Source organism: Petaurus breviceps, unplaced genomic scaffold (genome assembly GCF_028583685.1).
Source record: "Petaurus breviceps papuanus isolate PSGF00001 unplaced genomic scaffold, PetGlider_PUasm1.0 126, whole genome shotgun sequence".
Classification (NCBI taxonomy): Eukaryota; Metazoa; Chordata; class Mammalia; order Diprotodontia; family Petauridae; genus Petaurus; species Petaurus breviceps.
In genome coordinates, this window is record NW_027185655.1 from 68,684,617 (window position 1) to 68,701,841 (window position 17,225).

The 17,225-nt window shown below is 34.3% G+C and overlaps 1 protein-coding gene across 1 annotated transcript in view; it reads left to right on the top strand.

Moving 5' to 3' along the window:
• The window catches only part of FBXO8 (F-box protein 8), a 55,386-nt gene that overhangs the window by 14,980 nt on the left and 23,181 nt on the right, over window positions 1-17,225 (top strand). The window contains exon 3 of the mRNA XM_069096803.1: window positions 1,810-1,936. Within this exon, the coding sequence (XP_068952904.1) occupies window positions 1,810-1,936 (127 nt within the window). The remainder of the gene's footprint in view (window positions 1-1,809; window positions 1,937-17,225) is intronic.

Consider the following 17,225-nt stretch of genomic DNA (forward strand, 5'->3'; position numbering starts at 1 on the left):
AAATTTTGTCATTAATTTGAATAATTATGCTTCAGTGCTTACAGAGTGCATGTTTTAATAAGTTTTGGTGTTCCATCCACTAATATTGGTCACAACCCCTCCAACCTTAGTAACCATTATTCATGACTATCTATGACTGGAAAAAAAAATCATCACTTGGTGGCCAAGGCCCTGGTAATGAATTTCTCTACCACATAGGCTCATACTTAAAACAGTAGGGCCTGTAATCAGTGCCTTTCCAACTCACTACTACCTATTCACCTATGCTTGTTGATACAGCCTTGAGGAATTCATGGTCATCTTCCTTGTCACAGTGAGGCATCAGAATATGACTTTGTTAGAGGATTTTCAGGTAAATTAACTAATTTTATATCATATAGTGTATATATGATATAATAAATAGCTAACATGTATATATTTATACCCATTTATATGGGTAACTAGAGGGCACAGTAGAGTGCCAGACTTGGAGTAAGGAAGATTCCTCTTCCTGAGTTCAGATATAGCCTCACTCACTAACTCTGTGACCCTAGACAAGTCACTTAAACCTTGTTTGCCTTAGTTTTCTCATCTGTAAAATGAGCTAGAGAAGGAAATGGCAAACCATTCCATTAACTCTGCCAAGAAAACTCTAAATTAGTTCACAAAGAGTTGGACAGGACAAAAAACAACTAAACAACATGTATATGGCACTTAAAGGTTTATAAAGTGTTTTACATACATTACTCATTTGAATAAAACTGTGTGTATATGCATATATACATATATATGCATATAAATAGAGAATCCTTAAGACGGTGGTCAAAGTAGGATAACATAATTGTGGTTTGGAAATCAAATATTTTATTTTGAGGTTTTAAAAAAAGTAAAATTTTAAAAATATCAGAATATTCTTTTTATAAATTATATTTAAAAGTTTATGCTAAGACTATCATATACTTTGTATTCCTTTTCCCGCTCTACTTCAGTTATATGACGAGAGTTTAAGGGAGAAATAAGACATGAGTCTAAGAGAAATTGTACTTCAGTATATGTTCATTACAAGCAATATAATAAAACAAATTATAGAATTTTATGCAAATGGGTTCATACATTAGTCCCTTAAAATTTGCTTTTATAGTGAATGTTATGTCAAAATGCATCTCAGCAGCCACTGTCTGCGTAGTGTTAGATATTATCCTGGTTGATCTCTATCGTCTTGGCCATATCCTAATTTTGTATGTGGAAATTATTTTTTTGCCATTAATAATTGAGATCCTGTTCTTTCCTAGACAACTGGAAAACATCTCTCAAGTTAAATATAAGATATTTTTGGCTTTAAAAAAATAACAAGAATATTTCTCAGGAGAAAATAGAGCTAATGTTGGCTTAAAGGTTTTTGGGAACCTTTTTTATAATTTTCCAGCTATATGATAAAAATCTAAAAGGTTTTGAAAGATATATTAAAACAAATTTCTATAATTATACTCATTATTATTTATTATATTATCTGTTACTGGGTAGTAGGAGAAAAACGGGGAATTCAAATCCTTACCTAGTCAGTATTATCTGATTATATTCTACATATTTATTGGATAGATTTTTATCTCATCTTAGTTTAATAATGTAATATTACTAAACTCAAGACCTATATATAAACTTTCTTGCAAAATACAAAAAAAATCCAAAATGTAAAGCTTTAAGCTTTTGAGAAACTAACATTATCAAAGTTAAATTGGTAACATATACATTTTTAATACATTGTCATTTGTATACAAGTTAAAATTACAGCATTTTTCTGTGTGCTTGATTTACTTTTATTTTTTATAGGTTGTGCAAATCCACTTGGGGTCACTGTTCCATATACAATAAGAACCCACCTCTAGGATTTTCCTTTAGAAGACTGTATATGCAGCTGGATGAAGGCAGCCTCACCTTTAATGCCAACCCAGATGAGGTAAGTGAAGAACATGAATTTTAACAGTTGTAGTTTTATTACTTCTTTGCTGCTGTATGTATAAGCAATGCAATATAATAAATTGCAGATAAAATTGAAAATGACCCTTTTAAACATTGTGAAATCAAAATATGAAGTTATTGCCTTATAAACATGGTCAGTTTTTCTTCTATACATCTACACATATGCAACTTAGTTCTCATATACTTTGTATGACAGTCTTAATATGTCAAGTATATAATATACTGGACTTTCAGATTGAAAAATTAAAATTAAAGAGCATAAAATGTTCTTGATGTGAACAAAAACTATATTCATAAACTTGTTAATTAAATATACTGCTTTGTTCTTATATAGCTTAATAAGCTAATAAAGGAATTGCTTTTATTTAGAAGGTACTAAAAGGACACATATTTAAACTCTTGACTTTCAAAATATTGCCATTAGCTATATAACTGTCTATGCAATTTACTAATGAATTATAAGTATCTTTCTTAAATAATAATTTTATCATCTAGTTTGTTTTTTTTAAGTAATGTATAAAGAAAATCATGCAGATATAAAATAGATACTCTAACTTTTCCCTATTTTTATTGGTGTAAAACTTCAGAGTTTGAAAGACAAGAGAGTAGATTCTACACCTATAATTTCCCTTAGATGTGCACAAATTATGGAAACCTAATATCTGCTTTCCATATCACAACATTTCCTGTGGGAAAATAATGACTTAATTGTTTACATTTTCTTTATTTTTTGACTACCTAAAACTAAAACCTTTCTTATTTTTTTAAGATACCAAAGAACTATGTATCAGAAATTCGAAGTGTCTTCTATAGATGTGATAAACTTTTTAAGTTTTCCAATTTTTTTTTGTTTGGGACATGAAGTTTCACAATGTGCCTTTTTTTTTCTCTATCAAAAGTAATCCATTCTAAAAGCTTCAGAAAAAATGACATTAAAAAAATAAGAATATGTTAAAATACTGATTATAGGAACAAGCCAAGTAATACATAAAATAATGTTTTGTTCAAAATAACAAATATTTATTTTCCATGAGGTTTTTTTTTCATATGAAACACTTCTGCATGTATGACAAGTATAGTGAAACTCCTTGATAGCAATTACACATTTACACAGTTTGAAATACAACACTAGGTTCTGCTAGAACAAACAAACCCTAGTTGTTTTTCTGATATAACAGTCTTTAAATTGTCTTATTAGTGCTGGCCTTCCCCATTATTCATAGTTTTAAGAATTCTACTGTGAATATAAAAGAACTTAAGGATTAAGAGTCATAAAATATATAGTCTTTATATGTTTGAAATCAATATGACTGCCTTTTAGAATCTCATGACCTATTGAGGCAAAATGATCAGTCTTTAAATATGCATTGAAACTGTGACTTAAAGCTCTGCTGGAGAGTTACCATAGGCTTTTTTAGTTTTCCCTTCACTGCATAAAACTTTCTTTTGCTGCCTTTTACTGTACAACTTCATTGTTTCTGCTTTGGTGTCAGGCAAGATTGTTTAAATTTTCTTTATAAAAAATTAAAAGCAATAACTACCTGATATTCAATGCTAGCTAATGCTAACTAATGCTAATTCTTTTCTGTTATAATCCTGCACTGTGGTATAGCCACTATGTGCAAGGGGTATAAGAAATCATTTGTACTTGGGTTGCATTTTTTTAAATCACTAAAAGCTACATGTGATTAGTTACCAGGCATTTTTTCTACTAATTAGCTAATGATTATTATTATAAATGAAAACTATTTTATATTTTCAGAGTCATGTAGAATCCATTACATGTTTCAATCTTGTGCATCAGTTCCATGAAGTAGTTCAATACTGTCATTATTACCTCCATTTTACTAAAGGGGAACTGAGGCAGAGATAGGTACTAAACTTTATCTCAGTTGTGTGACAGAAGAAACAGCTCTCGAAGTCCCAGTCTTACGTTTATCACACCAGGTCATCATAGTTTATGTTTATATAAAATAAAACTGTCACCCCCAAACCCTGCAACTTGTAAATCTTATAGACTAAGCATTGAGAGCTTGAATAATAAAGGTCCAAAAGAGGAAAAGTTGATGTAGCAAATGATAGTGATGTGGTAAGTGACTGTCACTTTGCTATTGGATACTCATTTTTTGAAGGAGTTATAAAAATCAGGTTCTTCTCTGTCTTCCCTTCAGTATGGTATATATGATACACTGGAGAGGGCTGGATTGGGAATCTGAAAGCCAAGGTTCAAATTCTATTTCTTTACTTCCTGTAGCTCTGATGTAGGGTAGTTTATCTAATCTTTAAGAATCTCATTTTACTAATCTGCAAAATAAGAATGATAATGCCTCCATACAGGGTTGTTTTAAGGAAAGCACTTTGAAAACCTTAAATTATATAAATAGAAACTATTATTATGTCTCATAACTTGTTGTACTGAGATAGAAGATCCTCATAAATTAGATTGCTATGGAAAGTCAGTCAAAAATCTAATTCTTCCTGCATTTTACAATGTATACACCCAGCCTAATCCAGAATAGTACTTGTTAACACTTCAACTAGACCCTTTCAAGGGGAGAGAGAAGGTAAAATTTGAGTTTGTTTTACTTCTTGCTAATAACTCTAATACAAAGTTTAGAAGAGAATGAAATTTATTAACATGAGATTTTTGGGAGATTATCTGGATTTTACGTATCCATCCTGTCCCCCATTATTGTTGAGAGTTGGCTGTATTTTAATTTTCTCTACTTCCTCCCCTAAATTTAAGTGCTTCACAGAGCATTGAAGAATGATTTAATCTCTATGGAATGGCATCATAACCTTATCTTTGGGTACTGGGCTATAATATATGACTACTCAAGACCTCTTTCAGTCCTAAAATTCTCACTCTGTGGCTCTATGAACACCAGTAGTTTAATAGGCACCATACAAATACCAGATTAGATTTAGTCTAGTTTAAGAAGGGAACCGTCTTAGTCATTTCATCTCTATTATATCCTACTTTTATTGGTTAATATGATTTATCCAAATTTGGTCATGTTTTACAACTAAAAATTATGTAAGTGAAGATTTCTCTTTATTAAAAATATTTTAAATAATATATTATTCCAAACCAAACTATATATATTCATATGTTAATCTGGTCATTTGTAAGAATATTACCAAGTTCATTAAGAGCTAGAAATCAATATGTGCCTCTTGGAGACTAATATTTGCTCCTACTTAGGAAAATTCCTACATAATAATTGCATCCATCTAAATCTGTGGACATAAAGTTACCCTCCATTGATGGCATTTATCATGAGAGCTTTGGACAAAATGTCTAATAATATTCTGCTTCTACAAAAATCTACTTCTCCAAACTTTCCAGTTATATACTTTACATTTTGGTAGCAAACATGATTAAAATATAAAGCAAACATTATTAAAATATAAAAATAAGAATACTTACAGCCACAGGGAACAAGATTCTCCAAAGGACACCGTTCATGTCTTGGAAATGGGTAACCAAACTCCACAGCAACAGCTCCAGAGCTGGCGGTGGCTCATGGGGTGGGGGAGAGCATCTACACACTTTGTGGTAGGAGTATCTAGCACGCTGTTGTTTGTGCATGGCATTGTGAACTCACGTGCATGAGCTTGTGTACTTTGTGGCAGATGATCACATTCTAGTAAAGGAATGTGCTGACAACTGTATGTTTAGCCTATCCCCCATGCATGTAAAGACTGTTTTTGTTATGTTTATACCATTGGTAGTGTTATAATGGATGAAAGCAGTTTTATTTATCTACCAGTAGATTTACTCCTTATGCTTTACTTAATGTGGACAACATTTCCATGACATAGTCATTCCATAACCAATGGTATTAATAATGTACTGTCGGAAAATGGATAGTGAATATGGTTCAGTTTTAATATTTTATTCCTTTTCATGTAAAATAAGTTTTATCTTCTTTACTAAGTTAATTTATGGAGTGTACCTGAATAAAAACGTATGAAAAAGGATTACTTAGCTTAGAAGCTGATTATCTTATTTTCATGTTTTTTTTTAATAATAGAACTATTACATATTTTCTTCAGCTTGTCTTTCTTTGCAAATGGGCCTTCTACTATTTAAAATACATCTAATGTTATGACTAAATTGTCCTCACATGGTTAGAGTGTAAAAAGTAAGGCACTTGTATTTTTGTTGCATTTTTATCTTGGTAGTACATGGTTACAAAATACAGGAACGTCTGTGTTATTCATAGTTTAGTTGTTTTATATTTGTTCTTTTAAATTGTATTCCAGATATAGAAACTTTCTGTCTTTTTGGCCCTAAAGGCCAATGTTGAACCAATGCTTAACATAGTGCCTGGCACACAATAGGCGCTTAAGAAATATTTATTGATTGAAGTTTCTTTGTAAAACAACCTTATTGAAGAATTGCTTCTGCTTTCCTTAGAAGATGGATAAGTAATTGCTACAGATTACTTTGTATAGATTATACATAATTGACCATTTGTGTTCATATTTTCAGTACTTCAAAAGTTCCATGATTGCATAAGTATTACTCCTCAACTTCACTGATATAGATTATAACCTTGTACTCGAACACATTCATCATATGGTGGCCAATATTTTAGCAATGGAATGTGTGCCCTATTTATATTTATATACGTGTGTGTATAAACATATACACACATATGTGTTTGTATATCTCTGGACTTAAAAGTTGGAAAACTGTTTTTCCCTCTCCCCAACTCCCCTATCTTGTTCCCCGTTTTGAAGATGGTGGTTTCTTTCTGAAAGTCCATAAATTTGAACTAATTAATTAGCCTTTATTTGCCTTCATAACAGCTTAGCATTCAAGGCAGGTAGAATGCCTAATTGTTTATCTAATTCTGTACTGTGTAGTTTTTACCTCATGTGCTATGTAGGGAATTATTTGGGAAAATAAGTATGAGTAATATAAGTCATAGTTCAAATTGACTATGGTGGCAAAACTGCTCCTCAAGTTTGATCTATAATGATATACCCTCAGTTCTACATGAATTCAGTCACTGAATGGCGTTCATTGCTTCCATACCAAAACATCATTATGCATAGCCACTCAGTTATTCCAGTGGACTGCTCTAAAGGTAGTCCTATTAGGGAGGTCAGATTAGGACTACTAGGACCCCAAAGGGAGTTTTGTGAAGAGGCTTCCCAAAAGTATCTAGTGGGGTTCTATGACCTGAATAATTTATCTAATGGTTTGATGTTAAGTATCTCATGACATTAATGAAGGCCAAACAGCATGATTCTTTTTGTTTATTTTGTTATTATTCATTCCTGAAAATTAAGTAGACTCATTTATCTCCTGGGGAGTAAAAAATTTGTAGTCTTTAGGACATAATTTCTAGAATAAGAATTATCTGAGTTTAGTGACTACCTTAATGGATTTGGATTTTATGTGAGACTCAGAAAGACAAATTTAGTTAAACCTTTCTGGTATGGTTTTTCCCTATTTTGCTAAAACCTAAACTTTTGTCTTAAGTTGGTTATTTTTCTTTCTTTTCTGTGTTCTGTACTTGTTTGCAAATTTATATAAATGTATCAAGAGTCCTAGGGTTAGACATATGATGTTTTCATTTAAATGCATTTCATAGAAATTTTAATTTGCATTTTACAAATTATATCTTCCCCACTTAGCACCAGTCAGTAAACATTCATTCACAACCTACTATGTGCTAGGCACTAGCATAAACACTTGAGATACCAAGAAAGGTAAAAGACACTCACTGCTCACAAAGAAGTTCACAATCTAATGAGGGAGACAACATGTAAAAAATAAACACAAACAGGATAAATTGGAAATAATCAACAGAGGGAAGGCACTGGAATTAAGAGAGATTGGGAAAGACTTCTTGTAGAAAGTGGGTTTTAGCTGGAACTTTAAGGAATCCAGCAGGAAAGCCTGGAGGTGGAGATGGAACCAGTAAAAATGCTTGGAGTCAAGAGATAAAAGTATTTTCAAGGAACAGCAAGGAGGCCAGTGTCACTGAATTAAAGAGTAAATCGGGGTAGGAGAATGGATTTGAGGCATAAGGTTTAAGAAGACTGGAAAGGTAGAGAGAGGGTCCAGGTTTGGAAGGGCTTTGAATGCCAAAGGATTTTATATTTAATCCTAGGTATGATATGGAGCCACTGGAATTTATTGAGTAAGTGGTGGGAGTGATATTGTCAGACCTGTACTTTAGAAATATCACTTTGAAAGCTGTGGAAGAATGGACTAGAATAGGGAGAGAATTATGACAGAGAAGCCAATCAACAGGCTATTAAAATAGCCCAGGTATGAAGTGATCAGGTGGTAACAGTATCAGAGAAAAGAAAGCGACATATGCAAGAGATGTTATGAAGGTCAAATTGACAGGCTTTGGCAACAGGTTGAATATGGTGGATGAGAGAGTAAGGAGTTGAAGATAACACCTAGGTTTCAAGCCTGGATGACTCAGGATGATGCTGCTCTCAACAGTAATAGGTAAGTTTGGAAAGGATGGGGCTGGCGCGGGGAGGTTGGGAAAAGATAATGAGTTCAATTTTGATCACGTTGAGTTACTATATCTGCTGGGCATTCAGTTTGAGAGGCCCAGTAGGCAGGTGGAGATGTGAGATTAGAGATCATCAGAGAGGTTAGGGCTAGATAAGAAGATTATTGAATCTATGGGAACTCTTGAGATCACTAAGTGAAATAGTACAGAGGGAGAGAGAAGAAGGTCCAGGACAGAGGCCTCTGAGACAGCCATGGGTAGTGGACATGGCCTGGTTGAAGATCCAGCAGAGACTGAAGAGTAGTCAGATAGGTAGAAGGAGAACCAAGAGAAGATAGTGGCTCAAAAATCTAAAGAGAAGGAATTATCAAGAAGAGAGTAATCAGTGATGATAAAGGCTATAGAGAGGTCAAGAAGAATGAACACTGAGAAAAGGTTTGGCACTTAGATTGTTGATAACTTCAGAGAAAGCAGCTTTGGGTGAATGATGAAGTCAGAATCTAGACTGTAACAAAAGAGAGGGAGAGGAAAGGAAGTGGAGGTACAGACTATAGATGACCTTCTCTGGGAGTTTAACCATAAAAAAGAGAGATATGGACTGATGGTGGGGATTGTTGGATCAAGTGAAGGATTTTTGAGAATGGCAGAGACTTGAGCATATTTATAGAAAGTAAAGAAACAACCAGTAGAAAGGAAAAGATTAGGGAGCAGACTGCTAGACAAGACAGGACAGAATGGAATCTCTTGTGCATAGAAGGGTATTCTGCCATTATTGACATAGGAACAACTTCCACCTTGGACCATTTGCTGTCATTTCAATTGTTTAGGTTTATAGTCTCAGTACTCAAGGTATCTTTTCCCCTCATAGGTACTTTTCCTGCATATAGAGTGGGATTGTTAACCAAGTGGTGGTAGGTACCTTGCCAGACTATAAGGCATGCACTTTTTCCTGAGATCCAGAATACAACCACTGTGTTTGCATTACTTATCTATAAAAATGAAACTTGAAATATCTAAATATAAATATTAATGATATTAACACACAAGAGCTTTGCTAACTCACTCTGTGATCTTGAAAAAGCCACTTCTTAACTAATCCTATTTTCTTATCTGTAAAATGGGCATAATATTATACTACCTAACAGATTCTTTAGATTGTATATCTAAATTGCTAACTTCACTTTTTACTAGTCACAACTGATATTCTATCCTCCTTCCCATTTTCTGTCATCCCTGCCCACCTTTGCAAGAAAACACTGCTTTTCAGGGGGGAGGGGAAGGGGGAGGGTCCACTACATCCACCCCCCTGCATCCCAGTGAAAATAAAGACCAGAGCCTTTTGGGGGAACAGGTAGAATCATGTACAACTCATAGGAATAAACCAGCTTCCTATAATGTATGATATCTTTAAAAAGTACTTAATTTATTTTTAATCTAGTGCCTTAGACCATTCAAGATCTTAACTATTGTTTGAGCTAAAAACAGATATAACCTAAGTATTACATATGGCCTTCAAGATACTGAAGGAGCAAAGAAAAGGCCTGCTGTAGGTTGGTTAAATTCAGTATCTAGATTTTGTGGGAAAATGTAGATAAAAGTTACAAAGGATAAGAAGGCCCAGATATATTTTAATATTCATAAATATGGAGTACACACCCATGAAATGATAGATCTTTAAGAGTATCTCAAAAACCTAGGGGCAAGTTTTGAAGTGAGTAGGTAGACTATAAACTTGATGATGAATTTGTCTTATCTACATTTTTACTGTCTTCTCCAACGCCTACCACAGTACATGTTTATGCTGTTTGTTGTATAATAAATATGGCCAATTGAAGTAGATGTGAATCTTGCTTTAATAAAGATAAAACTATTTCATGTATTTTAAATAACTGAAAAATCCTTCAAAATAAAACTAAAGTTAAAAAAACAAACAAATTATAGATATATATGCCCTTGATTAGGAAGGGGGTGTGGGGTAGTGATGCTGTGCATAGATAGGAGAAAGGAACTCCAGTTTCTTACTTGAACAAATCTGGGCAGGTAACAATTAGCCTATTACACTTTGTTGAGTTCCCCCTTATGCCAAATAACCTGTGTCTGACCATTATACAGAAGAGGGCATCAGTCCATCTACATTAATCTTCAGTGGTATTTTGAAAACTTTTCATGCCATTCACAATACACTGAAGCAGTCTTAACCAGTGCTACTCTGATTATCACATAAAAAGAATAGATGTCTATAGTCTTGTGTAACCTGTAGACTGAATTGCCACTAACCTGCTTATTAGATGTACAAAAAGTAAATTTCATCTAATAGCATACTAGGGTTGTTTTTACATTTAGATAAAACATGTAAAATAGTTTGTGGCATAAAATCTACTTGAAAGTTGAAAATCTATTTTTCAGTCCCATGTTTACAAATCAGCAAACTTGAATCAGAGAGGTTTTTGCTTGCCTAAGGTCACCTATATCATAACTGGAAGAGTAATGATTTGAAATAAGGTTATTAGACTCAAAAGTCTGCACTCATTCAGCTCCAGAATGCTGCCTCTGTTTCCTATTAGGAAAGAAAATAAGTGAAATTAGGGTGGAATGGGGAATGACTTTATGAAAATGTATTGTTTAAATACAGTTGCTTTGGGGGTACAGGAGAGACTGCAATTTCATTGTTATAGGCAGCACTCAGGTGCAAATCAACATTGGCACCTCTCTGCAATTTGTAGACTTAGTTAGTTGCCTGGGCACACTAAAAGAGATTAAATGATTTGCCTTGGTCATACAGCCAAAATGTTTTAGAGGTCAGGTTTGACCCCATGTAGGTCTTCTTAATTCCAAGACCAGTTCTCTCTCAATTATGCTGTAGTATCTTTCCCAGCTGTAATAATGATGTCAAAATTAACTTTTTTTACAAAAGTCTAAATTAGTATGCTACACTAGAAAATTTTTAAAAGTCCCTCTCAGCTTCAAATTCTATAAAACTATGTTAAGAGTAAACAAGTTTAAATTTGATTATTTCATTCATCTTCCTTTCTCTACTTCTACAGTGCTAGAAGTCTTGCAACCAGGCTGAGTCTACTACAAATTTGTCTGCTCTCAATTGGTCCCTCATTACAGCAAGGAAATCCTTTCACCTCTACCTGATTGATTCTGTTTCAGTCCCCACAGCAGCTGTTGTAAACTTCACCTTCTCTCCTCAAACCTCCCTAATTACCTTGTCATCCTTTTAGGAGAGGACTTTGTCTCATGCTTTATTGAAAAACTAGAAGCCAATTGCCCATGACCTCCCTTTGATCCTTATTCTATATCCCAGAAGGCATGAGATAATTCCTCATTCTTTCTTCCTTTAGTTTCTAAGTGATCTTTTTCTTCACCATGGACGACTCTTATATACGTACCCTTGAGCCCCTCCTTTCCCATCTTCTCCAGCACGTTGTCTGATAATTTCTTTTCTCCAATTTTCAGTCTCTCTCTGGGTACTGGCATCTTCTGCTTCTTGCAAATATTCCCTGGGCTTATTCTTTAAAAAACAACAAAAAAAACCCTTCAGTTAACCTTATTACCCTCTTAGACTATCCTCCCATCTTTCTCTTCCTTTTTAGTCAAATACTTTAAAAAAGCTTTCTATGTTCCTTCCTTCCATTTATCCTCTTCTCACCTTTCAAGTCTGGCTTCTGACTTAATCACTCAACTGAAACTATTCTTCCTAAAGTTATTACTCATCTCTCTTTTTATTGATATCTTTTTTTAAATCACCTACATTTCTGACTCCACAGTAAGCCAAACCTTGCGACCAAAAATAAAAAGGAAAGAAGGAAAAAAAAATAAGCAAAACCAGACAATACATCAACTGAATCTAACAGAATAGCCAAAGTTCCTCACCCACAGTCTACCACCGCACCCCTTCCCACCCACATGGGGGAACAAAAGCAAAGACATGCATTTTTGTCACCTTTTCTTTTGGAGCTGAATTATAGTGTTCATTTTCTTTTTATGGTGGATCTTTCCATTTATTATGTATATTGTATTCATGATTCTACTTCATTATATATAATTTCACCATTGCTTAATTGCCAAATCAAAAACCTTTTATTAGTCTTTATTCCTTAATGACTTATTCTACATTTGAGACTCTTGACTACTTTCTCTTTACTTGGTCTTCCAGATATTGATGTTTCTTGTTTCTCTTCCTGCCTGACCACTTCTTCCAAGTCTCCTTGCCTGGATCATCATCTATATCCTGTCCACTAATTATATGGGTATCCCAAGTCTCCATCCTGTGCCCTCTCTTTATGACCTTATGACCTCCATGGGTTCAGTTGTTTTCTCTATGTTGATTACTCCCATACTCATATACATACAAGCACACATTCAAGAATCATCTGGATATATTTATTTTTATGTGTATGTATAATATAAATTTCCAGCCCTACCTAGTTTCTCTCCTGAATTCCAATCCCTTGTCAGCAACTGCCTATTGAATATTTTCAACTAGATGTTCCATAGGCATCTCAAATTCAGCATGTCCAAAACAATTCGTCTTAACCCTCTGAATCCCACTCTTCCTTCTCTATCTTTTTTGAGGTCACCCAGGTTTGCAACTTCAAAATCATCCTTAATTTTTCACTTTCCTTGTCCTCACATATCCAGTTAGTCATCAAGTCTTGTCAGTTCTGCATCTACATTGCGTCTTACATCTCTCCCATTCTCTCCTTTCATATGAGCACCACTCAGTTAAAAACCCTCCTCACTTTTTGCCTGCATTATTGTCATAGCCTCTTAACTGATCATCCTGCCTCAACTCTCTCCCCTTTCACATCCTTCACACATTTGCCAGTTATTTTTCTAAGTAAGAGATGTCACTCCTTTGCTCAAGATGCTCCCATAGCTATCTATTGCCTTTAGGATCAAATATAAACTTCTACTTGGCATTTGGAACCTTTAGAAGTGTGGCTTCAACCACTCCACGGTGTAGCTAGACTGGCCCTTTTGCTATTCTTCACCCTCAGCATTACATTTCCTGTGCATTTTTTCAAGTCCTCCAAACCTAAAATGCGCTCTTTTTTTCACCTACACCTCTTAGACTCCCTCGTTGCCTTCATCACCGAGCTCAGGTGCTAACAGGAGGACTTCTTGCTTCCTTTGCAAATAAGTTTATATTCTAAATCTTTGTTGCCTTTAGCTTCCATCACTTTCCACTTTTCAATTAAGTGTTTGCTTACTGAGGCCCTTCTTAGACTGTCAAGCATCTCCCAAAAATAAAGGCCTAGCTTTTTACTGCCAGGTTGCTATGAGAACTGCTGTGTAACTGTGAGTCATTCAATACAGTTACCTCCAAAGAATTGGAAATGATTATAATAATGATAATAATAGCTAGCATTATATAGAAATTAATATGCTCCAGGGATCATACTGAGTTCTTTATAGTAATTGTTTTATTTGATCTTTAGAACAACCCTGAGAGGGAGGTATATGCTATTATCCCTGTTTTACAGGTGAGGAAACAGAGGCAAACAGAAGCTAAGTGAATTTCCGCCAAAGGTCGCATAACTAATAAGTATCACAGGCTTTAATCTCCAGTTATCCTAGCTCCAAACCCAGTTCTCTGCACTGTCTCCACCTAGGAAGGAGCACCTACTAGAGATAAACAAGTTACAATATATGACCATTAAAAGGACCTTTGAAGGACAGCAGTAGAAGAGACATTTATCATAAGAAAAGAAAATGGGTTCACGTATCAGAGAAGAGGCATAACAGATAGGACAGCCTATGTGCTCCACTGGTATCCTTGCAATGCTAGAAGAAACTGAGAAATTATTCCAAGCCATTGAGTGAGCCTCCTGTTATGTATTTATGGGAGGACAGGGACCATGTGGACAGGCAGATATGGGTTCTAATCCACAGCATTACAGGGAATATAAAATTCAGTGAGATTGTAAAATCCATTTGTGTATTTGAGAGCATATTTTGTGTATGTTTGGATTGTACATGTTAACTTATGATAGTTACTGCCCTCAAAGAGCATACTTTCTGATTAATTTTCATCTTTGTAACCTCAACGTGTAAAGTGGCACAGTGCTTGGCACATAGTAGATGCTTATTGATTTTTCTTTTTTCAAAATTCAAAAAAAACATGTTTGATTGATTGTAGTTCACATTAACACTCCAAGAGCAATACTGTTTATTACAAGGGTTTCCATTGTAGCCTTGGATGAAAATAAAGTTAAATATTTAATTCCTCTGTCAAGTTTGTTCCTCATAAAAAGACAAATATCCTTACTGCTTTTGGTTGCTTTTTTCAAATTACAATCCAATACACACACACACACGCACACACATATTTGTTAGGTGTCAGTGATAGTTTTGTTTTGTTTTTCCCTATTCATTGACTTTGCACAAATAATTTTTCAGAATCCATTCACTTCTCAAATGATCAGATAGTCTATCTCATTTAGTCTAATGGGTTCTGTTTTTCAGGATCATTTTCTGTGGCAATTATTTGAAAAAGAGATCTTTTGAAAAAGAGTAATAACTAATGTATCTATATAATTAAGGAAAAGGTGGTACAGCAAAAACAAATTCAGGAAGGTATGGTATTTATATTAAATTTATGTGAGATTCTCCTATCAAATTGGCTAACATGACAAAACGGGAAAATGATAAATGTTGGAGATGATATGGGAAAATTGGAACACGAGTGCATTTGCAACACAAATGCATTTGTAAACTGATCCATCCATTCTGGAGAGCAATTTGCAACAAGGCCAAAGGACTATAAAACTGTGCATACCTTTTGATCTGGCAATACCACTACTAGTTCTATATCCTAAAGAGATCATTAAAAAGGGAAAAGGACCCACATGTACAAAAATATCTATAGCAGCTCTTTTTGTGGTAGCCAAAAATTGGAAATTAAGGGGGTGCCCATCAATTGGCTGAACAAGCTGTGGTATATCAATGCAATGGAATACTATTAAGAAATGAACAGGCGAATTTCAGAAAAACCTGGAAAGACTTCTGTAAACTGATACTGAATGAAGTGAGCAGAACCAGGAAAGCATTGTACACAGTAATAGTAACACTGTAAAATGACCAACTTTGGTAGAATTACCTCTCCTCAGCAATGCAAGGAATTTCAATTCCAAAAGACTCATGAGGGAAAATATCATCCACTTCCAGAAAAATAATTGTAGAAATTGAATGCAGTTCGGAGCATACTATTTTCCTTTTATCCTCGTAGTTTGCCCTTTTTCTTCTGATTCTTCTTTCACAGCGTGACTAATGTAGAAATATCTTTAATATGATTTATATGTATAGCTCTATCAGATTGCATGCTGTCTTGGGGAGGAAGAAGGGGAAAGAGGGGGAAAAATTTAGAACCCAAAATCTTATAAAAGTGGATATTGAAAACTTTTTATTTATTTTTATAATTTTTTTTAATTATGTGAGATTATTCCTGTAGAGAGGAGGAGAAAAATCCCTTTTGTGTGGTAGATTTCCTCAAAGCCTTCCTCTTTTAGTTCTTAGTTCTATATTCTTTCTCAGTATTCAAGTGTGACAATCTGATTTAATAAGGGTAAATTAGTCAACAGGAATTTATTAAGAATGTGTTAGGCACTAGAAATACAAAGATAAAAACAAAACACTCTGCTCACAAAGAACTTAAATTTTGTTAGGGGACATGTACATATAAAAGTAAATACAAAAAGTGTAAGGCAATTTAGGGGCATGGTATGTAGAAGGTGGAAATTGAACTGTGCTTTGACAAAAACAAGGGATTCTCTGAAGCAGAGGTGAAAACAGAGTGCTTTCTAGGCCTGAAGGACAGTCTGTGAAGACAGAGGTTAGAGAATAACTATTGTGTGAGAACAGTAAACAGACTAGTTTGACTTGAGTATTAAATACATAAAGTATAGTAGTGTATATTTGGATAAGTAATATAATAACAACAATAATTTTATATTGGGCCTACAATGTACCAAGCACTGTGCTAAGTAAATTACAATTATTATCTCATTTGATGTTCACAACAACCCTGGGAGGAGGTGATTTTTACAGTTTACATTTTACAGTTGAGGAAACTGAGGGTTAAGTGACTTAACCGAGACCACAGAGCTAGTAAGTGTCTGAGGCTTTGAACTCTGTTATTTCTGATTCCAGGCCCATTCACAGTTCTTTATCATACAATATTGCTGTTAGTATGTGCAATGTTCTCCTTGTTTTACTCACTTTACTTTGCAATAGTTCATACAAGTTTTTTCCAGATTTTTCTGAAATCGGCCTAATCATCATTTCTCATAGCACAGTAATATTCAATTACAATCATATCCTACAGCTTGTTCAGCCATTCCCCAATTGATGGGCATCCCCTCAATTTCTAGTTCTTTGTAGTGAACCATGTTTCAATTAGAGTTGACACAACTGGCCTAGGGGACTCATGAGCAAAACTTGGTGTTTTTACTCACTAGACAAATTATAATGAAATACATTCTACCTCAAGTTTTCTTGAGTCACAAATAATGATTTTACATAGACTGGAATCTTTAACATGATAATTTTGACTCCTACTGTTTAACTTGAAGTACTGACTTCTTAGAACCTTTACTATGTAGTCCTATAATGAAAAGCATACTAGAGTCAAAAAACCTGGATTGTAGACCTGATTGTGTCATACCATGACATTAAATACTTCATTTCTCTGTGGCTTAGTTTCTTCACCCACAAAATGAGGGGATTAAACATAATCTCTAAGGGCTACTCCAGCACAAATTCTGTCAT